Consider the following 24,311-nt stretch of genomic DNA (forward strand, 5'->3'; position numbering starts at 1 on the left):
TTTGACCTTTGCTCTGAGCTTCCTGGTAACCCGGACGTTCCGTAAACTTGGGTTCGGAACAGAAAGTGCTTTTCAGATGCCCTCTCGGATTTCACTTTTTGAGCATTTGGTTTTTGAGCACCCACTTCCTGAAGGAAGTGTCGCCTGAGCTGAATACTGGACTGTTGGGAATTGAGGGTGGGGGGCTAGGTACCTTCTGGAGCTGCCAGCAGCCTGATTTGGTTAAAAGAGAGGTAATAGATGAGTCCCGGAGGTTGGGAGGGGCCTGATTACGCAAGGCTTTGTAAATTAGTTTATTTTATCCTAAGGGTAATGAATAGGTTTTGAAGAGTCTTAGCAGAGGTGTGAACAAATATATTTGCGTTTTAGAAGGATCACTGGTTGCAATGAGGAGAATGAATTGGAGGGCGTGAAGTTAGAGGCAAGAACAATTGGGAAGCTCTTACCCTGGTAAGAGACTACAGCGGTCTGTCCTCTAGAAGTGGGGCGTGCAGATGGGGAAAAATTGATCGGAAACGGGTATGAGGCTGAGGGAGGAATCCAAGGTATTTCCCAGTGTTCTGGCTTGGGCACCTGGGGAATAATGCCATTTTCATTGTTGTTTGGGGTGGGGGAAGAGTGAGCTTTAGGTGCCTGTGGGATATCCATTAGACAATAGAATATTAGATAAGGTGGGTTGGGAGTCCAAAAGGAAAGTTTGGGGGACGGGGGGCGGCGCGCCCTAGCGTGTGAATATAGAAGGTTGTTGAAGCCATGGAAGTGACTAAGATGGCCTAGAAAGAGGAATTTGAGATGACATAAGGGAAGAGAGAGGAAAAGAGGACATTGAGAAGGAAAGGAAAGAAGAAACCAGGAGAGAAGTATCAAGGAAACTGGTCAGTGTCAAACATAACAGATCAGGTAAGGTGTGGACTAAAATGTGTCCATTGGATTTTGCAACAAGTAAGTCGTTTAGTAATTTTGGAGAAAGCTGTTTCAGAGATACAGTGGGGGTAGAAACAACATTGAGGTAAATTGCGTGACTGGAAAGGCACAGTGTGTAAAGACAATTTCTTCACGGTGTTGACGGTAGAAAGAGACTAGCAGTAGGGTATAGCATAAGGGAGAATTACAAAGAAAGGGAAGGAGTTTTAGATATCTGTGGGACAGCCAGATGGAGATGTCCAAATGGCAGTTGAAGGTACAAATCTAACACATGGGAGAAAATTATATTAAATGGAAAAAAAGCAAGTGCAGAAGAATACTTACATATTTACACAAGCGTTAAAAAATTACCTATGAAGAGTGGGCCTGGGAGGGATGAAACTTATGCTTTTTATTTTAGATTCATCTTCACTGTTTGAATTTGTTTTACTGTATACATAACATATATTACTTTTATAGAAAGCTGCTTTTTAAAAACTCCAATGATGTATAGGCCAGAATTTTGGGATCATGAACATTTCAGTGGTAGCTGAAGCCATAGATTTGGATAAGCTCCCCAGAGAACAGCAGAGGGCTAAGAAGAGTGCCTTGGTGAATTCTAACATTTAAGGCACAAGTAGGAGAGCCCTTGGAGAATCTTTGAAAAGGAACAACCAGTGAGGAAGAAAAACACTGGATCCTAATTGTCACAGAATCAGAAGGAAGAGAGTGTTTCAAGAGGATGGAAGTTATTAAAAGTGTCAGATGTCCCCAGAAAGGCAGCTAACAAGAAAGGTTAAAAGCTAGCTCCAGACTCAGGTTTCTTGGGAACTTGGCATAAAGGTCAAATCCAGATCTTGAACCATCACCAAATATCACGTGGAATTCAACCCCCATGCTGTTCCATCCTTATATATCATGGTTGCCAGTTCCAGTCTTTCAGTGGGTCTTGAAGTCAACACCAGCCAGTTCTGGCACCACTAATATTTCCATAGTCAAGAATGCTTCCTCTCCCATTCTTTACTATGGCCCTTAAGCTGCCAGAAAGAAAAACTTGTGTTGCCAGAAATGGTAAAGTTAAGGAATTGAAAGTAGGAATAGGGGCTTCCCTGGTCGTCCAGTGGTAAAGAATCTGCCTTCCAACGCAGGGGACACGGGCTCGATCCCTAGTCGGAGAACTAAGATTCCCACATGCTGTGGGGCAGCTAAGTTTGCACGCCTCAACTAGAGAGCCCTCATGCTGCAAACTACAGAGCCTGTGCGCCACAACTACAGAGAGAGAAAACGCGCATGCCGCAACTAGAGAGAAGCCCACGCGCACTGCGATGAAAGATGACATATGCCGCAACGAAGACCTGACACAGCCAAAAAATAAAAAATAATAAAATAAATTAATTAATTAAAAACAAAAAAGAAAGTAGGAGTATAAGTTGGAGTTGAGAAGGTCAAAAACTAGCTAATGATCACGTAGATTTTCCTAAAACCACCCAGATAGGAAGAGTTGGCACAGAGAGGTTATTTAATAGGCACTGGAGTTCTCAGTAAGCATGAGGGATAAAGAGTAGTAGAGCCAAATGGCATAGGCTTTAAAGAAGGAAGAGTTTTTACAAGAGGATGAGAGCACAATCATCTGAAAGTAGCAGTGGATTGCAAAGAGAAGGATGATACCCTGCCACCCTTTCCTACAGGAGTAGAAGAATGAACAACCTCTACTTTACACAGTTGAAGGGAAGAGATATCCATTAGAAAAAGCCAAAAATATCTACCCCCGCTTCACCACCACCCCATACTGGAACTCTGTTCTGTTGTAAACAGCCTCCCCTATATTCTCATTTTCTTCACAGATTACTCGCTAACTTTTCCTAGTGGACGAGTCATCAGGACAGAGGTAGCTAGCTGTGATATATGGAAGGGGGATGTGCCCCACCCACATAAGCCCACAAAAGAGGCAGATGCAGGCACTACTTCTTAAAATAGAATCATGTTCTCTCCCTACCCATGTCCGGAAGTGGTTTGATACTTAGCAATCTTGACATCATGGTAGTAATTCCTTTCCATGAGCCCGTCTCCTAAACTTAACCCAACCCCATTTAGAGGATTAGAGAGGAGAGTCCATGCTGAGGACTCCCTTCTCTAATAGTATGGTGTCCTGTCTGCTCTTTGCAGCCTCTGGGGAAAAGATAGATTGCCTTCTTCACTCAGAATGGAAAGCTAAAGGAAGGACTGGGATTTTTCTTCATTAGGCCTTCAAAGTAATCCCTCTTCCTTTATAGGACTGGAAGGACCTAATCCTTTTCCCTGGGGCCAAACCTTAACTAAATTTTACAAATTCCAGACATTGGGACAGTTGCCTGGCCAGCTGTTCCTAAGTTAGTCCATTCATGACTGCATTTGTAGGAAAGTTTTCTGCTTTGGGGGGGCCCTGGAAATTCACTCTTAAAACGTGAAGCCTTTGGGAATTCCCTGGCAATCCAGTGGTTAGAACTCCGTGCTTCCATTGCAGGGGGCACAGGTTTGATCCGTGGTCAGGGAAGTAAGATCCCGCATGCCACGCTGCGTGGCCAAAACAAAAGACAGACAAACAAAAAACGTGAAGCCTTGAGATATAATAGGTGCTGAAGAGATCATAATGCCAATAAAGAGAGCTGAGCAGATTTCCTGAGGTGAAATGGGATAAATACTAACTAAACCAAGGAGACGGGCACTCTCATGCCCAGCACTGAGAAAAAATATTTCAAACACTAAGATTTTTTGTTAGGTGTAGCTAAGCAGCTGTTCCCCTTTGGCTTAAACTGTACATCATCTCTGCAGTTAAAGCAAAAACTTCATCTCTTGCCTGATGTTCTTTTTCCACCCTCTCCTTCAACTAAAAACTCGAGAAAACTCTCAGAAGATTGAGAACCCTATGTAGGATTCTCCTGTTCCTCCGCCTTTCATGTCTCTTCCTTTATATCAGTTCCTGTCTCTTCCTTGGAGCCTCAGCTGAGATAACATCCCTCCAGCTTTCAAAGATGGGCCCCTCCAACTGGACTCTGAATCCCATTCTTTTCTGCTTCTCAATACACTCTCTTCCCACAATTATCTCTTCCTTCACTAGAATCATTAAACTGACATCCTTCAGCTACCTTTCACATGCTCCCATTTCCAGTATGTCCTGCACTTAATTCTCAATTCACTCTAATTTTCAGTGGTTAGAAACGCCTTTTTTTTTTCCTGTACTTAGAAAAATCTCTTTGTAAGTTCCATTTATTGGTCCTATTTTTTTTTTCCTCTGGATCAACACATCAGAGCTAAATGTCAGCCCTTCAGATAGCTACTATGTCCCTACTAAATATTTTTTTCCCAGTCAATGGTACTGCCAATTCAAATTATAGTAGATCTCTTATCTTTTTTAATCTGAATACTCTTTTGAGGCTGCTGGTCCCAGTCCATGCTGTTCCCCAGCTCTGCCAGAATTAAAATCTTTTTAAACCAGACGTCCCCTTAAGGAATTCTATACCCTGTTAGCAACCTATTGTCACAAGTATCCTCTTGACTCTTCCAGGCCCACTCTGATCCCTATGTCCCTGCCTGGGCTTTCCTCTTGAACTTTATCCTACAATGACTTGATGACCTGACAGTCCTCTCTAGGTCTTGGTTTCCCATTAACTCCAAGCTGCTCTAGCTACTCATTTTCACCCAAGCATCATACTTGCTCCTAATTTCAGTTGTACTTCAAACCTAGCTGTAAGCCCTTAGCTAGAATTCCAGTGTCTGCTGGCTCCTGAATAGAAGAGTAGGGACCACAATCAGTCACTGAATCCTAATGATCTGCTGTCCAAAATTCTCCTTAGCCTGTTCCCTTCATTTGCCAGCTCTGACCCTCACTAATATGACTTCGGGCAAGTTCCTTCTCTGAGCTTTTTTTCTCATCTGTAAAAAGGGCAAATATAAAATAACATCCATATCATAGGTCCCTGTTTTAATGATTATATTAAATAATATATGTGCAGTGTCAACACAGGGCCTAGCTCATTGTGAGCAGCGGATAAATGTTACCTAATATTTATATATAACAATTTTCACCAGGTTTCAGAAATTCAGGAGGTTCTTTGTTAATGCTCTCTGCTGCCCCCATGGGGATGATTTTTCCAAGTCATTGGTTATCCCACAGGTAGGCCATGACAAAAACAGCCCTGTTTTACCAACCCCACCAGCTAATTAGAGAATTAATTCTCTTTGGTTGGTTGTTCAGTCAAATAAAAATGATTCTATATTCTAGCAAATTCACTACCTTTTTCAAAGAACATATCAGGAAACTGTTATGTTTTCCTGAAGTCAAGATGTACTGTCTCTATGATGTTCTAGTCTGTTAATCTAGTAACACTGACAAGGAAAGTCATTCAGTCATTTACTTAATAAATATACGTTAGGCATTTACTAATGTCAAGTACTGTGATAGGCATATAGGATAGGATACAGAGTGGTGAACAAAGCAGACATGGTCCATGTCTTCATGGAGTTTACAGTTTACGTGGGTAGGCTGACACTAAGGAAGAAAATAGCAAATATATCATTTTAACTTGAGATAGGTGCTATGAAGGAAAAGAACAGAATGCTGTGACAGAAAAATGAATGATCAGGGAAAGCTCTCTTTGAGGAGGTTACATGGAAGCTGAGACCCAAAGGACCCAAAGGAGCCAGCCTTCTTGAAGAAAAGGGAGGAATATCCCAGGCTGAGAGGATACCTGCTAAAGGCCCAAAGGCAAGGAAGAGCCGACACCTTGGGAGACTGAATCACATCGCCATGAACCACTGTAGGCATCTGGGGATCGCTGCTTTCTTTTCTATTCATAAAATACTCTTTAATAACTTCTACAGTTTGACTAAGAATCAATAATCTTAAGTTTTTTAGTTTCCAGAATTCACCATCTAGAATTTCCCTCTTTGAAAATGTGGACATTTGCTATATTGTGTGTTCCTCAGATGACCTAGACAGAAAACAATTTCACTTACAAATATTTCTCATTTCTAGAATACCATGTGTCCAGGCCCTGAACTCATTTAAAATGCTAAGAATCCTGTTACCATTTTAGCTAATCATTAATGAACTTATAACTAACAAAAAGACTTTTCCTAACTAATTTTACCTCATTTCTTAATGTTTTCTTCCAAGCCTTAGCTATTTGTAAACATTTTATATAGCTAAAATAATAATGTAATTATTATTGCAGATGATAGCTTATTTACATAGATATAATCATGAGAATCAACTTTAAAATTATTACTAGAATTTAGTAAAGTGGTGGTTGGGAGGGGAAGTAACATGCAGAAATAAATATCCCTTATATATAAACAATAAGTTAAAGGTATAATCAAAAAAAGACCCAATAGTGACAAGTCAGATAAAATACCTAGGAATAATTAACAAGAATGGGCAAGATCTGTATGAATGAAAAGAAAAATTTTTTCCCCGTGCCGCATAGCTTGCAGGATCTTAGTTCCCTGACCAGGGATTGAACCTGTGTCCTTGGCAGTGAAAGCACAGAGCTCTAACCACTAGGCAGCCAGGGAATTCCCAGTATGAATGAAATTTTAAAATGCTACCCACGGGCTTCCCTCGTGGTGCAGTGGTTAAGAATCCGCCTGCCGATGCAGGGGACACGGGTTCGAGCCCTGGGCCAGGAAGATCCCACACACCATGGAGCAACTAAGACCGTGCGCCACAACTACTGAGACTGTGCTCTAGAGCCCACGAGCCACAGCTACTGAAGCCCACGTGCCTAGAGCCCCCGTGCTCCACAACAAAAGAAGCCACCACAATGAGAAGCCTGCGCACTGCAACAAAGAGTAGCACATGCGCAGCAACGAAGACCCAATGCAGCAAAACTAAATAAATAAATGTATAAATAAATTAAATAAAATAAAATGCTACCCACATAAAAGAGAACTTGATCAAACGGAAAATAATATCATGTTCTTGGATAGACCCAAATACGTGAGGAAATTTTGTATTGATAAAGGTGTCACCTTAGATCAGTGGAAAGATTATACATACCCTTTAAAATTACTTTCACATGTATTAATAGCCAATCGTAATTAATATAAAATACTAGAAACTATCTAAAACGTAACGGTACAGGGACTTCCCTGGTGGTGCAATGGTTAAGAATCCGCCTGCCCACGTAGGGGACACGGGTTCAAGCCCTGGTCCGGGAAGATCCCAAATGCCATGGAGCAACAAAGCCCGTGTGCCACAACTACTGAAGCTTGCGCACCTAGAGCACGTGCTCCACAACAAGAGAAGCCACCACAATGAGAAGCCCGCACACCACAACGAAGAGTAGCCCCCGCTTGCCGCAACTAGAGAAAGCCCACATGCAGCAACGAAGACCCAATGCAACCAAAAATTAATTAATTTTAAAAATTTTATTAAAAAAATAAAACATAATGGTTCAAAAAGGTTGAAAGTAAAAGAATTGGAAAAGATATACTGTGCAAATATAAACCCAAAGGAAATTATATAATAACAGATACAGTAGACTTGAAAGCAAAAGCATTACTAGAAATAAACAAGGGCACTTCATATCAGCAAGTCCAATTTACCAGGAAGTTTTAAATTTGTATGCACTTAACTTCATATTATATAGAGCAACAGAGCTACAAGGAAAAAAATAGACAAATTCACTATCATAATAGGAGATTTAATATACTGCTGTCATCCACTGATAGAGGATACCTCTTTCAGAACCAGTAGACACCCCCCAAAAAAATTAGTAAGGATATAAAAAATAACATGAGCAGCAAATTTGACTCAACAAGCAGATATATAGTCACTGTACTCCAAAACTTTAAATTACAAATTATTTTCAAGCACACTTGAAACATTTTTAAAACTGACCATAGTGTGCTATAAGGCAAATTTTAACAAATTTCAAAGTATTAAAATTATACAAAGTGTGTTTCTTGATTTGTAGTTAAGCTACAAATCAGTAACAAAAAAGTAACTAGAAGTTGTGAAATACACTACTTCTAAGTAACCCCCCAAAAAATCACAATTGGAGTTAGAAAATAATTTGAACTGAATGACAATAAAAATATTACATACCAAAACTTAGATGTAACTAAAGCTGTGCTTACAGGAAAATGTATAGTCTTAAGTGCACATATTAAGAAAAAAGAAAAGCTGAAAGTTCATAAGCTTTGCATCCATTTCAAGAACCTATATAACACAAAGCAACTATACTCCAGTAAAAATTAATTTAAAAAAAAGAACCTATATAACAGTAAATTAAACCCAAAGAAAGCAGAAGAAAGAAAATGTGCACATAGAGATGTCTGGAAGGATGTATACTTAAAATGATAGAAGTTTTTGTCTCTTGGGGTAGGATTTTGAATTAATTTTATTTTTCCGTATTGTTTAAATAAGCTGGAACAAACAAAGTCATTTTCATTTTAAGAGAAAAAGTACTAGAGGAAAACATGGGATAATTTTTTTAAAATAATATAAACTGTTGTGGTGACTCAACACCAGAAGTTATAAGCAAAAAAGACTGGTAGACTTGACCTCATGCATGAAAATTTTCCACATGGTTAAAAATACTTTGAACAAAAGCAAAGACAGATGACTAACTGGGAAAAATATTTACAACTCATCACAAACGGCTAACCTCTTTAATATATATATTTTTTAAACTCATACAAATCAGTAAGAAAAAATGAATGACAATTAAAAAGGAGCAAAGGATATAAGAATTTACAGAAAAGGAAATACAAATGGATCCTAAACATATGAAAAGATATTCAGCCTTACTCATAATAAGAGAAATGGACATTAAAATTGTCTTGAGATTCCATTTCAATCATGAAATTGGCAAAAACAACTCTGATTTTTTGAGGGCGAGCGGTGGGGAAACTTGTCATTTTATATATTGCTAATAGTAATACAAATTGGTTTAATCTTTCTAGAGGCAAATTGGCAATATTTAACAAAATTTAAAATACACAAATCTTTTGAGGCAACAGTTCCATATCTAAGTATTTATTACATATGTACAAAATGATGAGTAGGCAAGGCTATTAACTGCAGCACTGTTCGTAATAGCAAAAGACAACCTAAATAAACATCCTGAGGGTCTTGTTGAATAAATTATGGTAGATCCATACAATGGGATGCATCTACAAAAGAAGAAAGAGGGGGAGGGGGGGAAGAATGAGGTAGTTTTGTATGTATTAATATAGAACAGCCTCCAAGATATATTATTCAGTGAAAAAAGCAATGTGCAGAAATGTGAATAGTATGCTATGATTTTTATAAAATGTTTTAAAAGAATGTGTGTGTGTACATATTGGTAAGTGCATAGAGTATATCTGGAAGGATATACAAAAAACTAGTTGGAGGGGAGAGGCCCCTGGGGAAGGGAACTAGCCAAGGAATGAGATAAGAGGGAGACAACGTTTCACTCTATATCCTTTTGTATCTTTTGAATTTTGAGCAAGTGTATGTATTACCTATTCAAAAGTAAATATTTTAAAACCATATCTATGTACAATTTTGTGTTCTGATTTTACACTTATTTTATAAATATTTCTCTATAGCATATTCCATATAGTTAATATAACATTAACAGTTTCTAGGAGCTTTCTTCCCTCTTCTGTTATAAATAATGATCTAGATATTTTGTGTCATTAATATAATACTATATTCCCTCATGCCTTCCTGCCTTACACATGTTCTTCTTTCTGCTTAGAATGCCATACTTACCCTGCTCTCTCCTTGCCCGCACATTCAATGTGCTCATCCTAACAGTTCCAGTTCAAATACTAACAGCCTTACCTGATTCTCAGGAATACTTACTCAGACAGTACTTTGTATACCTCCAGAATAGAGATTTTTTATTTTATGGTAATTGACTGCTTATTAGTTTTTCCTCCCCAAAGAATACGTCTTTTCATCTTTGTTAACCAAATCCTCTGACACTCCCAACCCTTGCCAAGATCTTACTAGCTAGTAGGTTGCAGTTAAAGTCCATAGTTGCAAAATCTCTAGGGATGATACCAACACCTCAGAGGGTCCTGTGCACACATCAGCCCATTCCAGGGAGGGGGTTTGTTATCTCATTTATGTCCCTGCAGCCCTACCGTTTGTTCCTGCAGTCTCTCTTGGTGTTTTCAGAAACACTGGTTCATTACTGATAGCTGTCTTCCCTTTTAGGGCCGTGAATAGCCCCTGCCACCACCTCCATCCCCTCAGATCACTGGTGCTAATTTCACATTGGCCTGGAAATGGTAGAAAGCTGGTTAAGGATGTGATTTCTAGAGCCAGACTGTGCTTGGGCTTGAATTCCAATTCTACCATTTAGTGTCTGTGTGATATAGGGCTTTCTTTCATTGAACCTGACTTCCTCAGTTTCCTCAAATGTAAATGAGGCTAATGAAAGTAATTATCTTAAGGTTGTTGCCAGAATTAAAGGATCTCATTTTTAAAAACGTTTAGGACAGTGCCTAGCACACAGTAAGCATTGTATAAATGTTAGTTTTTATCATTCACTTTACCAAGTTCTCTAAGTGTGAAACTAATTCCCCACGTCATAACAGAGATCAGGTTACAGTTTACAAGAATTCTTTGCTGAAGTCTCCAGAATAATTAAAGGCAATCATAAAGGAGAAAATTTTACAAAAGTGGCCACTCATCTACACTGATCCTCTATAGCAGCAGTCCCCAACCTTTTTGGCACCAGGGACCGGTTTCATGGAAGACGATTTTTCTACGGACCGGTGCGGGGTGGGGTGGGGAGGGGTTCAGGCGGTAGTGCGAGCGACGGGGAGCGGCAGATGAAGCTTTGCTCACTCGCTGTTCATCTGCTGTGCGGCCCAGTTCCTAACAGGGTGCGGACCGGTGCCGGTCCACGGCCCCAGGGGCTTAGGGACCCCTGCTCTATAGGGTGGCTCCCTCCCTGTAGGAGAACCAGTATTTCCCTCACCATTCTGAGTAATATTCCAGAATATCAGAGTCCAGACTAACCCCTTAAAGACCAGAAGGAGGAAAATTTTTAATTCATTTCCTAATCCAAGGTTTATTTTCCTAATACAATATTTATTTCTCCTTTTGTCCCAGGAGCTACCTTTCTCCATGATGACTGACAATGAGATTTTCAACTACTTTCAGAGGCTCCCTCATGTACTCAACAGTACTATCCCATCAAAACCATGGTCTGACGTTAGTGTGTTTCCCAGAATTGAGTTTTCCGATCAATTCTGTCAGGTTCCTTTTTATAGCTGTTTTAGGACAATTTCCATGAGGGCAAGGACTCTGCCTGCCTTGTGCACTACGGTATTTCCAATGCCTGAATGTAGTAAGAACTCCATAAACACATGAATTGTGTATGAATGAGCCCTTCCTTTGAAAAACGATGAAGCTCAGGCCTACACACTCTTCTTTCAGTCTTCTCAACCTTAGCTTCTGATCTCTTGTGAGAATTACTTAAAGCAAGAATCAGCTAAATTGATAATTTAAAAAGAAACTTCTCTAAAGAAGGTTCTCTCTCCAGAGATGCAACTATGCTTACAATAGAGACAGCTGTCGTGCATTATGAACTCTGCTTTACAAAGTGGTCTAATAAGGTGATTTTCAAAAAAAAAGGTAAGATGCAGATTTAAGGTGACAGCTTGTCTGATGCTTACCTAACTCATCAAGATATTCCTTTATTTTAAAAATATTGATTGAGCACTTACTTTGTGCCAGGCATTACAGTATTATTGTATGAACAAGACTGACACACAGTCTCTACTGTGAGCTTACAGTCTTTCAAGACAATTAAACAATAAAGTGTGATGTGTTGTTACCATAGGGGAAGTATTCTAAGGCTAGAGGTCTTCTGCCTGCACTTGAACAAGAGCATCTCTGCACTGATCATTTTTATATTTTGAGATTCCAAGTGAGATTTGTTGTTGTTGTTGTTAACCTGGCTCCAGTATTACAAAAAGTTTGAAAATTACTGCCATATATATATATATATGTATATATATACACATACATATATATATAAATTTATTTATTTTTACTTATTTATTTGTGACTGCATTGGGTCTTTGTTGCTGTGCACAGGCTTTCTCTAGTTGCGGCGAGCAGGGCCTACTCTTCGTTGCAGTGCGTGGGCATCTCATTGCAGTGGCTTCTCTTGTTGCGGAGCATGGACTCTAGGCACGCAGGCTTCAGTAGTTGTGGCATGCAGGCTCAGTAGTTGTGGCTCACGGGCTCTAGAGCGCAGGCTCAGTTGTTGTGGCGCATGGGCTCAATAGTTGTGGCTCACGGGCTTAGTTGCTCCGCGGCATGTGGGATCTTCCCGGACCAGGGCTTGAACCCGTGTCCCCTGCATTGGCAGGCGGATTCTTAACCACTTAGCCACCAGGGAAGCCCTGCCATATATTTAATGTGAATTTCATTCTGAAAATCTATTATGTGAATGAATGAAGAGACACTGCATATATAGTTACAATCACCCTATAAGCATTACTATCCTCCTTTTATAGGGGAGAAAATGCAGTTCACAGAGTAACTCTCCAAAGTCTTTTCCCCCCCCGCAGTTTTACTTCACATAGTTTACACATGTGTGGTTAAGAATGCTTAAGATCTACTCTCAGCAACTTTCAAACATACGATACCATTTTATTAATTATAGTCACCATGCTGTACATTAAATCCTCAGAATTTATTCTTTTTATAACTGAGAGTTCGTATCCTTTGACCTACGTTTCCCCATTTCTCTCTCCCCCGTCTCTAAAGTCTTATGACAATTAAATTGCAAGGCTCATTTCGAATCTCTGCACTCTACCACACCACAGGGCCTACACCCTAAATGGAATAAATCTTTATTTCTCTAGGAGAAAGAACTCTAGTGAGATATTACAAGCTTTGCCTTACCCTTATCCAATATCCAATATTTCAAAGAAAGAAATATATAGCATGCAAATAAAAGACAAAAACCACATCATCATCTCAGTGAATAAACAAAAAGCGTTTGGGAAAAAAATCCATATCCATTCATGATAAAAACCTTCAACACTAGGAAGAGAAGGGAACTTCCTTAACTTGATAAAGGGCATCCACGAAAAGCCTACAGGTAACATCACACTTAAGGAAGAGACAATGCTTTCCCTTCTAAAATCAGAACAAGACAAGGTTGTCTCATCTCAACACTGTACTGGAGTTTTCAGCCATTAGAAATTAAAGTTGTAGATAGACTATAGAATTGATGATTAATGGGATTTGATCCAAAATTACTGCCATGGGTTGGAACGATTAACACTGCAACAAGATATGTAAGTTAAGGCCAAAAATAATGTGCTTAGGTTTGAAAATCAACTGGAAGATACAAATTTCGCGAAAGGATTACTGGGTACCTACTGTGTGCCATGCACTAGAGATAAGAGACATGATTCCTTCCTAGATGAGTTCATTCCAGACCCAAATACCTCAGCTACACTAAGGCAAGTCTTCCCGTGACCTCTAAACTCCTTTGGCATTTATTAAGAATTTTCTAATTCAATTGTGTTAACGGTTCAGGGCTGAGACTGTATATACTTTGATTCTCCACGGTTCCCAACAATTCTCAGGAGTTTACTACCCTCCTAATGGATCACTGCATTGGCCCCCCGCTATCTCAGCTGAACTACAATAAGTTAAAGAAGTTTATTCGAAGCCGAAACATGTGAATCGCGCGTTTTAGGATGACAGCGTCCAGAAGAGCGCCTAGAACTGCCTGAAATTGTAACAACTCTTCAAGTGTCCGGAAGCGTTTTCTGAGATTACGTCTCTGAGCATGAGCGGAAGTCACCCTTTGAGCAATCTGCGGTTTAATTATATTCAGGACAGAGACATCCGTTTCCATTCTTTTCTTCTCGTTGCACCCATAAGCAAGTGATCAGGTGACAAATTTCTCTTCGTTACTATAAAATAAAGATCGTATTCAAAGAAGTTTCAAGGCAGCCCAACTCCCCATCGTCCAGTAGTAAAGATGGAGGCGCCCTGAATGTAAACTGCAGGTAATACCACTTCCGTGTTTCTCTTGCGCCCTGGTCCAAGATGGCGGATGAGGCCACCCGGCGTGTCGTGTCTGAGATCCCGGTGCTGAAGACCAATGCCGGACCTCGAGATCGGGAGTTGTGGGTGCAGAGACTCAAGGAGGAATATCAGTCTCTCATTCGGGTCAGTTGTGGTTCTACTGCCAACCGCGTCGCAAAAGGGTTGCGGGTAATCTGGTGTCCTTAGGAATAGGCTCCGTGTGGAAGCCGCTTCCGGTTTTAAAGTTTAACTTTACGAATTCATAGATATTGGACGACTGCGGGGCTGGGAGACTTAGGGAAGCGCGGTGGGGAGGAGGTGCCTCCCAAGAGACTCAGGTTAGGAGCCACGGTGGCGCCAGACTTTCTGACTGAAAGCAGCAGTTATTTGGGGGATATGCCGCCCCGGAGAATGACGTGTCCTCCTGGCCCCAGGTGATTGCTCTCCTGGATGTAGGGGAGGTGGTCAAAAGGAATTCCTGGAGCCCTAAGTCCTGGTCCGCGTCTCTCCGCTCCCTCTTTCACTTGTCCTGAGGGAGGAATCCACGTTAGAGCTAAAAATTCAGGTAGATATTAGTTGCAGAGAGACAAGGAGCTGAGCTCAGGGTTAGGAACGAGCCATCTTCTGAGCTAATCTCCCTTCTGTGGAAGGAGAAGAAAATTTGACTTTCTTGCGGTGGTCTCTGTTTCAAAGGCTAGCAGCTTTCCTGATGCATGTATTCATTCACTAAAAAACATTTATTGTACACCAAGTACCTAGGAAGGGCATCCAAAACCGAATAAAATTGAGCCTACGGAGGTGGACAGAAACATATCATGATAATACATTATGTGGAGAAACAGGGAGAAGGAGTCTGAGAAATTGCTAAGATGTTTTGAAGCAGGAGGTGAGATACCGAAATCCAGCTTGGGTCTGGTCAGGGAAGGTTTCCTAGAAGACGCAATGCTTGAGCTGAGGCTTAAAGGGTGAACATAAGTTGGCCTGATAAAACATGAAGGTAAGAGAAGAACATTCAAGGCAAAAGGAACAGCATGAGCAGTCATAGAAGCTAGAAACACCATGACATATATGAAGAAACACAAGTAGATCAGAGTTGTTAGAGCATCAAAGTGTGGCAGGGAGTGGTAGATAAGGCTTGACAAATAGATTTGAGCACTTGAATTTTATCTTGGAGGCATTGGGATACCTTTAAAGGATGTTAAGCGGAGGAGTAACACGATGAGATTTGGGTTTAGATCAGTCACTGGCAGTAGAGAGGAAAATAGAATTGACAGGGATAAGATTGAAGTTAGGAGGCTGTCATTAATCTAGGCAAAAGAAAGATGATGATCTCTAAACTTGGGAGTTATGGTGAAGATAGAGAGGAGAGGTAGATTTAAAGAATATTCAGAAGGTAAAATCAGCAGGACGTTGTAAAAGATTGGTTTGTAGAGTAAAGGAGAAGGAGGGTCAAGAATGATTCCCAGGTCTTTGGCTTGGGTGACTGAATGCTAATACTGCCAACTGAGATTGGTGCAGTGGAGAAACAAGTCTGAAAGACTAGAGGGAAACGGACTGCCAAGTTTGAGGTACCTGTGGAATGAAGGTAGAAATTTCAATACACAGTTGGATAATGGAGTTGAAGCTTTGAGAAAAGCTCTAGATTAAAGATAAAGATTTAAAAGTCATCAGCATATGGGTGCTTAAGAGAGGAAGTAATCACACACTTTTCTTTTGAGGGAAGGGGGACTGCCCTTGACCTCAACACTCCCCTCAAAGACCTCACTCTCTTACTTTTAGTACGTGGAGAACAACAAGAATGCAGACAATGATTGGTTCCGACTGGAGTCCAACAAGGAAGGGACTCGGTAGGCAGACCCTCTTGGGAGGTGTGAGGGTGGGGATGCCACATAGCTTGAGCATTTTGGTGTCCCAGAGCCCACTGCTAGGCCTTTCCTGCCCCTTTCTGGTCTCCACTCCCACAACTCCAGAGTTCCCCAATTCCCAACCCACGAGTCTCCCAGGCTGGTGACCTAAGCCAAGAAGATGTCATCTGAGTATTAGAAGAATGGGAAAATTGCACTGAGGTTTGGTCTGTGTTACAGGTGGTTTGGAAAATGCTGGTACATCCATGACCTCCTCAAATATGAGTTTGACATCGAGTTTGACGTGAGTATGATGGAGTGGGAATTATGGAGGTTAGTAGAACAGGAGGGATTAGGTGATTGTTAACAAGCTAACCAGGAGGGACCAAAGATAACTTTTTAAATGGGAGGGAAAAGCTGAGGTTTGAAACAAGCGTAGGTTATAGTTATTCATCTCCATGTCCAGAATCCTGGTGTGTGACTGCTGCTTGATGAGTTTATGGAAGATTTCAGTTCAACCAAGAAGTGTGTATATCTGATTAGATTATTTCCTTTCTGTTCTGATTCTGTTTTATTAAAGCTTTATAATTCTTCCAGATTCCTATCACATATCCCACTACTGCTCCAGAAATCGCAGTCCCTGAACTGGATGGAAAAACAGCAAAGATGTACAGGTAGGACCGAATAGGAGATGGGAAAAGGTCAAAGAAGGCCTTGGGGAAGAACTCTCTGAGGCAGGAGTTTTCCCAGAGTCTGCAGGCCTAGAGATACTCCAGGTCTCCCTCTGCCAAGCCTGGGCGAAGCACTTAGCTGACCTTGTTCTCAATTCCGATCACCAGTAGTCTTCCTGTGCTCTCAAGAGCCTGCTGTGCTTTATGGTATACCTTGCATGTCAACACCTTCTGATCATCTTGTCCCTCTCATAGGGGTGGCAAAATATGCCTGACTGATCACTTTAAGCCTTTGTGGGCCAGGAATGTGCCTAAGTTTGGACTAGCTCATCTCATGGCTCTGGGGGTAAGTTTGGAGTATTTGGTATATAAGGGGAGAAGGGGTTAGGTCCTGAGTGGTATAAGAAAAGTAACTGAGAGTAAACAAGGAATAACAGTGTTTTCCTTTGGGCGTGCTCTCCTAGAATATCTCTAGGAAGGAGCTTCTGATGGAATAAGAGGCATTGATTGGGTGGTAGTAATCTCACAGGGTCTCCCTTGTATTGCAGCTGGGTCCGTGGCTGGCAGTGGAAATCCCCGATCTGATTCAGAAGGGAGTGATTCAGCATAAAGAGAAATGCAGCCAATGAAGGATCAATCCACTGAGGCAGGACAGAGGGACCTGCCATAGGCTACGCTCCTGTTTTCCTGTGCATCATTCTTTTTACTCATCTAACCACTTCCCCCCACACCCCTTCACCCATAATTGTTACTAAGTACCAACAGTTGCCGCAGACACTGCTGAAAAAAACAACGGTATTGCTGCTGAATTTCTAAGTTGGGCTACACAGGAAGAAGAAAGACTAGGGCCTTGAAAAACCAAAAGGCAATTTATATCCCTTGTCCAGGTGGAGCAGTATGAGGTCCTGGAGGGATAGGGGGTGACTGAAAGTGGGTACATAGTCTTTTTGGTTTCTGGAGATAACTCATCAATAAAAGCTGCTTCCTCCTGTGGCTTGGCTTGTGGTTCTCATTGGTGGCTGTTAATAGAGGGTGAGCAGGCTTAGGGTCAGCAGGCTAAGACCCAAGGCACATGTACAACTATACTAGTTCGGGAGGGAAGGGGAAATGGAGGATGCTCTGTTCTGGAGCTGGGGAATGAAAGGAAATCCTGACTGCTCTCCCTGCTGCTGAGATCTGCTTTTGTCCTTTAGCAGGGAGCCTACCGCTTTGGCCTGCAAGATGCTTGACGACTGGTTTTGCAGGGCCAGTATTCCCTGCCCTCCAGGGATCTTCCCAACCCTATGTGGATACTTCACTGGTCTGTGGGCTGGACCCAGGCCCTGCATTTGCACCCCTGCTCCCTGGGAAGGATCTGTGCTGCAAGCCGGGGGGCCATACTACGATTGTCAGATTTATATCCTTTAGAGCCACGGGGTGGGGCGATGGGACTCTACTTTAGGGACTTGCTTTGGAGCGATGGTTTAAAGACAATTCTTGCCAAAGCTGGGAACTGGCGGTCCTAAAGTTGGCTGTGTTTCCATGGTGTCGGCAGCGGAGCCTAGGGGGCGGGTTCACGCAAGCGCCGAGGAAGCCGGTGGGCGGAGTCTGAGTGTGGTTGCGCAGGCGCTCTGAGAGACAGTGAAGCCGGCGGCCGGTGGCCGGGCGGGACCAACAAAGATGGCGGCGGCCCCTGCGGTGGGAGAGATCTGGGCACTAGCTGCGGCTAAAGCTGCAGCCGGGCCCGCGGGGGCGCTGCACGAGGGTAGTAGGGGGTGGCCCTGAGCTGGGGCCTGGCCCCGGCTGGCCTACCCCGCCGCCTCACCCGGGGACAGGTACGGTCCGGGGCGTTATGGTGTGGGGGTGCCGAGGGAAGACTGTTCCAGACCCGAGAGATCGCCCACCCCAAAAGCAGAGGTGCTGGGGGCCCGGCAGGCCTGCGAGAACTGGGCTGGAGGGACCAGCATCCATGGATCGTGTAGAATATGCCGCTGGACCCCGTAGCCAATCAGCAGCCTCGGCCTTTCTGCCCTCGAGGGGGGCGGACCCGGTTGAAACCTCCTGTGGTGGGAGATGTGCAGAGATTAGGGGTCAGGGAGTTAGTTCGTCCTCCCTCCCCGCCACAGCCCCTGAGCCCCAACACCACTTTGGAGCTCAGAGGTGGGGGAGGGAGTAACCTTTTTAGTGTGCTTCATTTGCAGCCAGGAGGGGCAGGGGTTTGAGAATGGAATGCTGTCCTTGGGGCTGTTATACTTGCATCCACACCGCTATTTGACCAGAGGTCCCAAGTGACCCAGAGCACATCCCACTTGACTAGGCAGGTATGGGGGAACCTTCATGAGCACCTAGATTATAAAGACAGCCAAGATAGGAACTCTTTATCATTGGCTCTCCAGTAAAGCAATATTCTGCAGGAAGGGCGTGAGGAATGTAGAAAGAGTCAAAGCCCTGCCTGCTATCATTCATTCATTCATTTACTCAATGGATACTAAGTGTTTACTTTGTACCAAACACTATACTAGGCACAGGGGATACAATGATTGATACACTAGACATGGTTCCTGCCCTCCATGCATGTAGCTAGTATGGCAGCCTAGGTTCCCACCTCCCTCCATATTCAAACGCTGATCGTCTCTTCTCCTCTCAGGTCCAGCCTGTGGTGTCCACAATGCCCCAGGCTTCTGAGCACCGCCTGGGACGGACCCGAGAGCCACCTCTTAATGTCCAGCCCCGAGTGGGATCCAAGCTACCATTTGCTCCCAGGGCCCGGAGCAAGGAGCGCCGAAACCCAGGCCCTGGGCCGAACCCTGTGTTACGACCTCTGCCTCCTAGGCCAGGTCCCCCTGAGGAACGGCTCAAGAAACTGGAGCTGGGACGGGGACGGACCTCAGGCCCTCGTCCCAGAGGCCCGCTTCGGGCAGATCATGGAGTTCCCCTGCCTGGCTCACCACCCCCAACTGTGGCTCTGCCTCTCCCATCAAGGACCAACCTAGCCCGTTCCAAGTCTGTGAGCAGTGGGGACTTGCGTCCAATGGGGATTGCCTTGGGAGGGCACCGCGGCACTGGAGAGCTAGGGGCTGCACTGAGCCGCTTGGCTCTCCGGCCTGAGCCACCCACTTTGAGACGTAGCACCTCTCTCCGCCGCCTTGGGGGCTTTTCTGGGCCACCCACCTTGTTCAGCATACGGACAGAGCCCCCTACTTCCCATGGCTCCTTCCATGTGATATCTGCCCGGCCCTCTGAACCTTTCTACTCCGATGACAAGATGGTGAGGACTTGCCAGCACACGCCTTCCATGCTCATGTTCCTCCATGCCTCCAGCTTTCTTGCCATCATATGGCTTTCCTTTCCCCTTTTTGCCAAGTTCCTTTTTCACCCCTTTCATTTCAGTAGTTTGGACTCTCCTCTCCCTTATTTAAGTAACTTTAAGCCTCATAGACCCTTTCCAGGGTTGTCTGTGACTCCCCAGAATGGTGTGCCATTTCAGTCCCCAAGGAATAAACCATTTGGAATTCTTTGGGTCCCCAGGCCCTTACCTTCCCTTGCTGTACCTTGTCTCCTAGGATGCTGCCTAGGCCTAATTAATCTCTGGAGCTGAAGAGGGGCAGGCTCAGAACATCTGAGCTCGTGCGGTTGCCCATTTCCCGAGCTAAGTGAGCTAGGCTGATTGCAATTGGAGCCATCAGGAGAGGGTGCAGGAAGGGGCCACGGGTGCAGGAGGGGGCCTTGGGGGTAGCAAGGTGGGGGTGGGGAGCAGCTGGGCAACCATGCCAGTGCTTGGGGAGTTGCCCCAGGAGCTGCATCGCCGGCTAGCTGGGCAGAGGAGTAAGTGGGGAATAGGTGGGACAGCCATGGCTGAGTCCGTGGTACACTCAGCTGTGTTAGGCTTACTGCTCATGGTCATTGAGGTAGGGAGACCCTAATACCCAGTGACGGAAAAAGTGTAGAGTTTGGGTTTGAAGGATGGGGTGGGGAAGGCAGTGGGCAGCATGCTGTTGAAAGGTTAAAGCGCCAGGTGGGATATATGGGAACGTGCTGACTGTACTCTGACCCTCCAGGCTCATCACACACTGCTTCTGGGCTCTGGTCATGTTGGCCTCCGAAACCTGGGGAACACGGTGAGAGCCATTCTCCTGTCTTTCCTAACAGGAATGTGAACTGGTGTTGGAGGCAGGCATGGGGAGGGAAACTTGGGGAAGGACAGCACTGAAGTTCTCCTAAGGCTTCCTAGGCACTGGTCTGGGGAGGTAATGGCACTGTCTTTACTGCTCCCCAGTGCTTCCTGAATGCTGTGCTACAGTGTTTGAGCAGCACTCGGCCTCTTCGGGACTTCTGTCTGCGAAGGGACTTCCGGCAAGAGGTGCCTGGAGGGGGCCGAGCCCAAGAGCTCACTGAAGGTGGGGCGACAACTCCTGCTCCCTTCTTTCAAGTCCTCTTTTCCCCAAACCCTTGTAGGTCCATCTGCCAGTGCCAGTGGCCCCAACCCTGAAAGCTGGCAGGTGTATCTGTTTTTCCCAGTGCCTGATTTCCTAGAGGTTGTTTTCCACCTTCTAAGCCTCCTCTTGCTTCCCTCTTCTAGTCATTAACCACCGTTTCCCTTCCCCACTCCCACCCTAATAGCCTTTGCAGATGTGATTGGTGCCCTGTGGCACCCTGACTCCTGTGAAGCTGTGAATCCTACTCGATTCCGAGCTGTCTTCCAGAAATACGTTCCCTCCTTCTCTGGATACAGGTGGGAGAGCTGGAGGGTATGGGATTTCTCTCTGGCCTTGTCTGGGGGTAGGGCCAAGCAGCATCATTCTGAGCCTTGAGACGCTCTTCATCCAGGAAGTGGGGACAGGGGTTAGTGACCGTGGACTAGGCAGGGGTCGGTTGCCCATGTTCTTTGTCTGACTGCAGCCAGCAGGATGCCCAAGAGTTTCTGAAGCTCCTCATGGAGCGGCTGCACCTCGAAATCAACCGACGAGACCGCCGGGCTCTGCCAGTCCTGGCCAATAGTCCAGCTCCCTCCCAACCCCGCCGTGGAGGGGCTCTGCTAGAAGAACCTGAGTTAAGGTAAGGTTGCTCCCCTCCTTCTCCTCCGCAGTAGTTTATCAGCAGCATTCATCCTTCACAGAAGTAAGCTAGTCAAGATTGAGGATGTAGTGTCCAAGGAAATACTTAGCTCAGAAAATGGTTTGAGAAGCAGTGCAGAAGTAGGAAGAAGGCAGGAGGAGGAGGGAGGCTGAGGGGCACAGATGGAGGCAGAAGATAGTGCTATGGCTGTCACCATATTGACGGAGGAGGGGATAATTAATTAACAAGGTACCTAAGGGGTCTGAAGCCAGGTGGAGGAAGACGGCATGTTCTTCCCTTGTCGACATTCCTTTCTTTTCCTCTCACCTTGGATTTCCCCGGAAAGTCTTCTGAAGCATTACTCCTTTGTCTGTTTCTTGAAATTTAGAGAAGGAGCTGGGGTATGAGTGGGGTACAGGGCTCTGTGGATCATTTCAGTGGTGTTGGGGGTGCCCGGTGTTCCTGCTGTCTCATGGGTGCTCCCCACTTCCCTTGATCTGTCCTAGCGATGACGACCGAGCCAACCTAATGTGGAAGCGTTACCTGGAGCGAGAGGACAGCAAGATTGTGGGTATGGAACGAGACAAAGTGATGGGGAAAGTTAGTGTGTGGGGGATGCGGGCTTGGCAGAAAAAAATCAATCCTATCCAGGGGTGTGGGAATAAGACTGGATGACGAAAATGTGGAGAAGTTGTGATGGGTTTGTGAGGAGTGTCGGTGGTGGGAAAGGAAGCGTCAGGCAAACGGGTGGGAAGAGATGGGAATCCAAGGAAGCATCTCAGGCATCCCACAATGACTGTTTCTCCTGCCCCTTTGCTTCTATCTAGACCTGTTTGTGGGCCAGTTGAAAAGTTGTCTCAAGTGCCAGTCCTGTGGGTATCGCTCCACGACCTTCGAGGTTTTTTGTGACCTGTCCCTGCCCATCCCCAAGGTGGGATTCCAGAAGATTCCAGGGGTGGATGGGACATGGGTTCTGTGACCCAACCCTACCCACCCCCAGTGTGGGAGGGAACCCTGTGGGTCTCTGGAGCAGAAATGAAGCTTGGATTAATTGAGAAGAGTTGGAAAAGGAAATTCAGAACATGCTGACCCTTCACTCTCCTTTCCCCCCAGAAAGGATTTGCTGGGGGCAAGGTGTCTCTGCGGGATTGTTTCAGCCTTTTCACCAAGGAAGAAGAGCTAGAATCGGAGAATGCCCCAGTATGTGTGGGTTCACGAGGGATATAGTAAGGGTGGGAGACCTGGGGGGGCTCCATAAGGGTAAAAGGGGTTGCATGATGCCTTAGTATGAAGAATAACACTTATATATGTCTGGGTTTGTGTAGGAGTTTCAGATATGTCCTGGGATTCCCAGGGCAGAGGGCAGTGGCCCAGAGGATACAGGTAATAGGGAGCATAGTAAATTTGTATGTGAGTCAGGGTGTCAGAAAAGCCAACGGAGGTGAGGAGCACGTTAACCTTATATTATTTGACATTTACTCAGGTGTGTGACCAATGTCGGCAGAAAACACGAAGTACCAAAAAGTTGACAGTACAAAGATTCCCCCGAATCCTCGTGCTCCGTATCCTAATCTTCAAATTCTTATTTCTCCCATTCATTCTTTTTCCTCATTCCCCATGTTTGCAGAGGTTGGACATTTGGGAATTCAGTTTTCCTTAGGAAAAGCCTGCCACTCCACCTTTCCCTACCAAGCTCCCCATGTGTGTTCAGGGAGGGGAGTGGACAACATTCAATTCCTCAGCCCCCCTCAGAGGCCCTCTGCCTCCCAAATTCTCCTTAACCAGAGCTTAGATCTTAATCGATTTTCCGCCTCCCGGGGCTCCATCAAGAAAAGTTCAGTAGGTGTAGACTTCCCGCTGCAGCGACTGAGCCTAGGGGACTTTGCCAGTGACAAAGCCGGTGAGTCTTGTAGGGAAGGTCCTGAGGAGCTCCCGTGAAGGGGAGGGAGAGAGTGGGAGTGGGGCACAGCTCTGACTATAGAATTTGGTCATCTCTAACCCCGAAGGAAGCCCCGTATATCAGCTGTATGCCCTTTGCAACCACTCGGGCAGTGTCCACTATGGCCACTACACAGCCCTGTGCCGGTGCCAGACTGGTTGGCATGTCTACAATGACTCTCGGTGAGAATAGCCTCCTATTCAACTCCTGCCCCATTCCCGCTGCAGCCCTGACACCTTTCCCTAATACGGAGCCCCAGGAGAGCACAGTGCCTGGTAAAAGGCGGGCGGTGGGTGGGTGTGTGTGGGGGTATGGGGGCGTCTTTCCTCATCACTACCGGGATGCTGTGAGGTTGATCATGTGGGGAGGGGGGAATATGCAGGAATGATCACACCTCCTTCCCCATCTCCCTTCTTCCTAGTGTCTCCCCTGTCAGTGAAAACCAGGTGGCATCCAGTGAGGGCTACGTGCTGTTCTACCAACTGATGCAGGAGCCACCCCGGTGCCTGTGACATCCCCTTTAAGCCCTGGCACCTGTGAAACCCTTTCAACACCCTCAAGCCCCCAGGCTCCCCATTTACCTCAGAGACGTCTATTTTTGTGTCTTTTTAATCGGGGAGGGGGGAGGGGGTGGTTGTACCTCCCATTATTTTTTTTATTAAAAAATACCCTTCTACCTGGAGGCTCCCCTGTCTCCCAGCCCCATGTACAGAGCTCCCCAGGCCCCTGCCCGTGTACAGCCCCCAGACCCTCTACAGTCTCACTTTTTTTTGTGAATAAATTTATTAAGAAAAAATGATGTCCTTATTTGTATTTGTGCTTAAAGGGGGTGGAGATACAGAACTAGGCCGAATTGGAGTCTTCCTGGGACTCAGTTC

At 44.8% G+C, this 24,311-nt stretch overlaps 2 protein-coding genes across 7 annotated transcripts; both read left to right on the forward strand.

Moving 5' to 3' along the window:
• The first annotated feature begins 55 nt into the window (after positions 1 to 55).
• UFC1 (ubiquitin-fold modifier conjugating enzyme 1) lies at positions 56 to 17,453 on the forward strand. Of its 3 annotated transcripts, XM_067728412.1 has the most exons (8): positions 56 to 233; positions 13,611 to 13,809; positions 13,967 to 14,089; positions 15,725 to 15,792; positions 16,030 to 16,093; positions 16,387 to 16,463; positions 16,716 to 16,806; positions 17,009 to 17,453. In XM_067728412.1, the coding sequence occupies exons 3-8, from the start codon at positions 13,967 to 13,969 to the stop codon at positions 17,087 to 17,089; spliced, it is 504 nt and encodes a 167-aa protein (XP_067584513.1). In that variant the 5' UTR covers positions 56 to 233; positions 13,611 to 13,809; the 3' UTR covers positions 17,090 to 17,453. The 3 variants fall into 3 exon arrangements, with proteins under 3 accessions (XP_067584513.1, XP_067584514.1, XP_067584512.1); XM_067728413.1 differs by lacking the exon at positions 13,611 to 13,809; XM_067728411.1 differs by lacking the exons at positions 56 to 233; positions 13,611 to 13,809 and having other exon boundaries at positions 13,816 to 14,089.
• A 155-nt stretch (positions 17,454 to 17,608) lies between these two features.
• On the forward strand, positions 17,609 to 24,241 carry USP21 (ubiquitin specific peptidase 21). 4 transcript variants are annotated; one of them, XM_067728375.1, is made up of 13 exons: positions 17,609 to 18,279; positions 19,093 to 19,707; positions 20,498 to 20,557; positions 20,716 to 20,836; positions 21,060 to 21,171; positions 21,339 to 21,494; positions 22,001 to 22,065; positions 22,322 to 22,425; positions 22,608 to 22,694; positions 22,978 to 23,056; positions 23,287 to 23,394; positions 23,501 to 23,615; positions 23,855 to 24,239. In XM_067728375.1, exons 2-13 carry the CDS (start codon positions 19,108 to 19,110, stop codon positions 23,943 to 23,945), a joined length of 1,698 nt encoding a protein of 565 aa, XP_067584476.1. In that variant the 5' UTR covers positions 17,609 to 18,279; positions 19,093 to 19,107; the 3' UTR covers positions 23,946 to 24,239. The 4 variants fall into 4 exon arrangements, with proteins under 4 accessions (XP_067584476.1, XP_067584474.1, XP_067584477.1 ...); XM_067728373.1 differs by having other exon boundaries at positions 17,609 to 18,274; positions 19,087 to 19,707; positions 23,855 to 24,238; XM_067728374.1 differs by lacking the exon at positions 17,609 to 18,279 and adding an exon at positions 18,298 to 18,760 and having other exon boundaries at positions 19,087 to 19,707.
• Positions 24,242 to 24,311: the final 70 nt, after the last annotated feature.

Source organism: Pseudorca crassidens, chromosome 2 (genome assembly GCF_039906515.1).
Source record: "Pseudorca crassidens isolate mPseCra1 chromosome 2, mPseCra1.hap1, whole genome shotgun sequence".
Lineage (NCBI taxonomy): Eukaryota > Metazoa > Chordata > Mammalia > Artiodactyla > Delphinidae > Pseudorca > Pseudorca crassidens.

Bases quoted from the DNA above. Each gene is read 5' to 3' on its own strand.
- UFC1 (XM_067728412.1), top strand. From the start codon at position 13,967: ATGGCGGATGAGGCCACCCGGCGTGTCGTGTCTGAGATCCCGGTGCTG. The intron at 16,094-16,386 runs GTGAGTATGATG...TAATTCTTCCAG, and splicing joins AGTTTGACATCGAGTTTGAC to ATTCCTATCACATATCCCAC. The intron at 16,464-16,715 runs GTAGGACCGAAT...TCCCTCTCATAG, and splicing joins AAAACAGCAAAGATGTACAG to GGGTGGCAAAATATGCCTGA.
- USP21 (XM_067728375.1), top strand. From the start codon at position 19,108: ATGCCCCAGGCTTCTGAGCACCGCCTGGGACGGACCCGAGAGCCACCT. The intron at 21,495-22,000 runs GTAAGGTTGCTC...GATCTGTCCTAG, and splicing joins CTAGAAGAACCTGAGTTAAG to CGATGACGACCGAGCCAACC. The intron at 22,066-22,321 runs GTATGGAACGAG...GCTTCTATCTAG, and splicing joins AGAGGACAGCAAGATTGTGG to ACCTGTTTGTGGGCCAGTTG.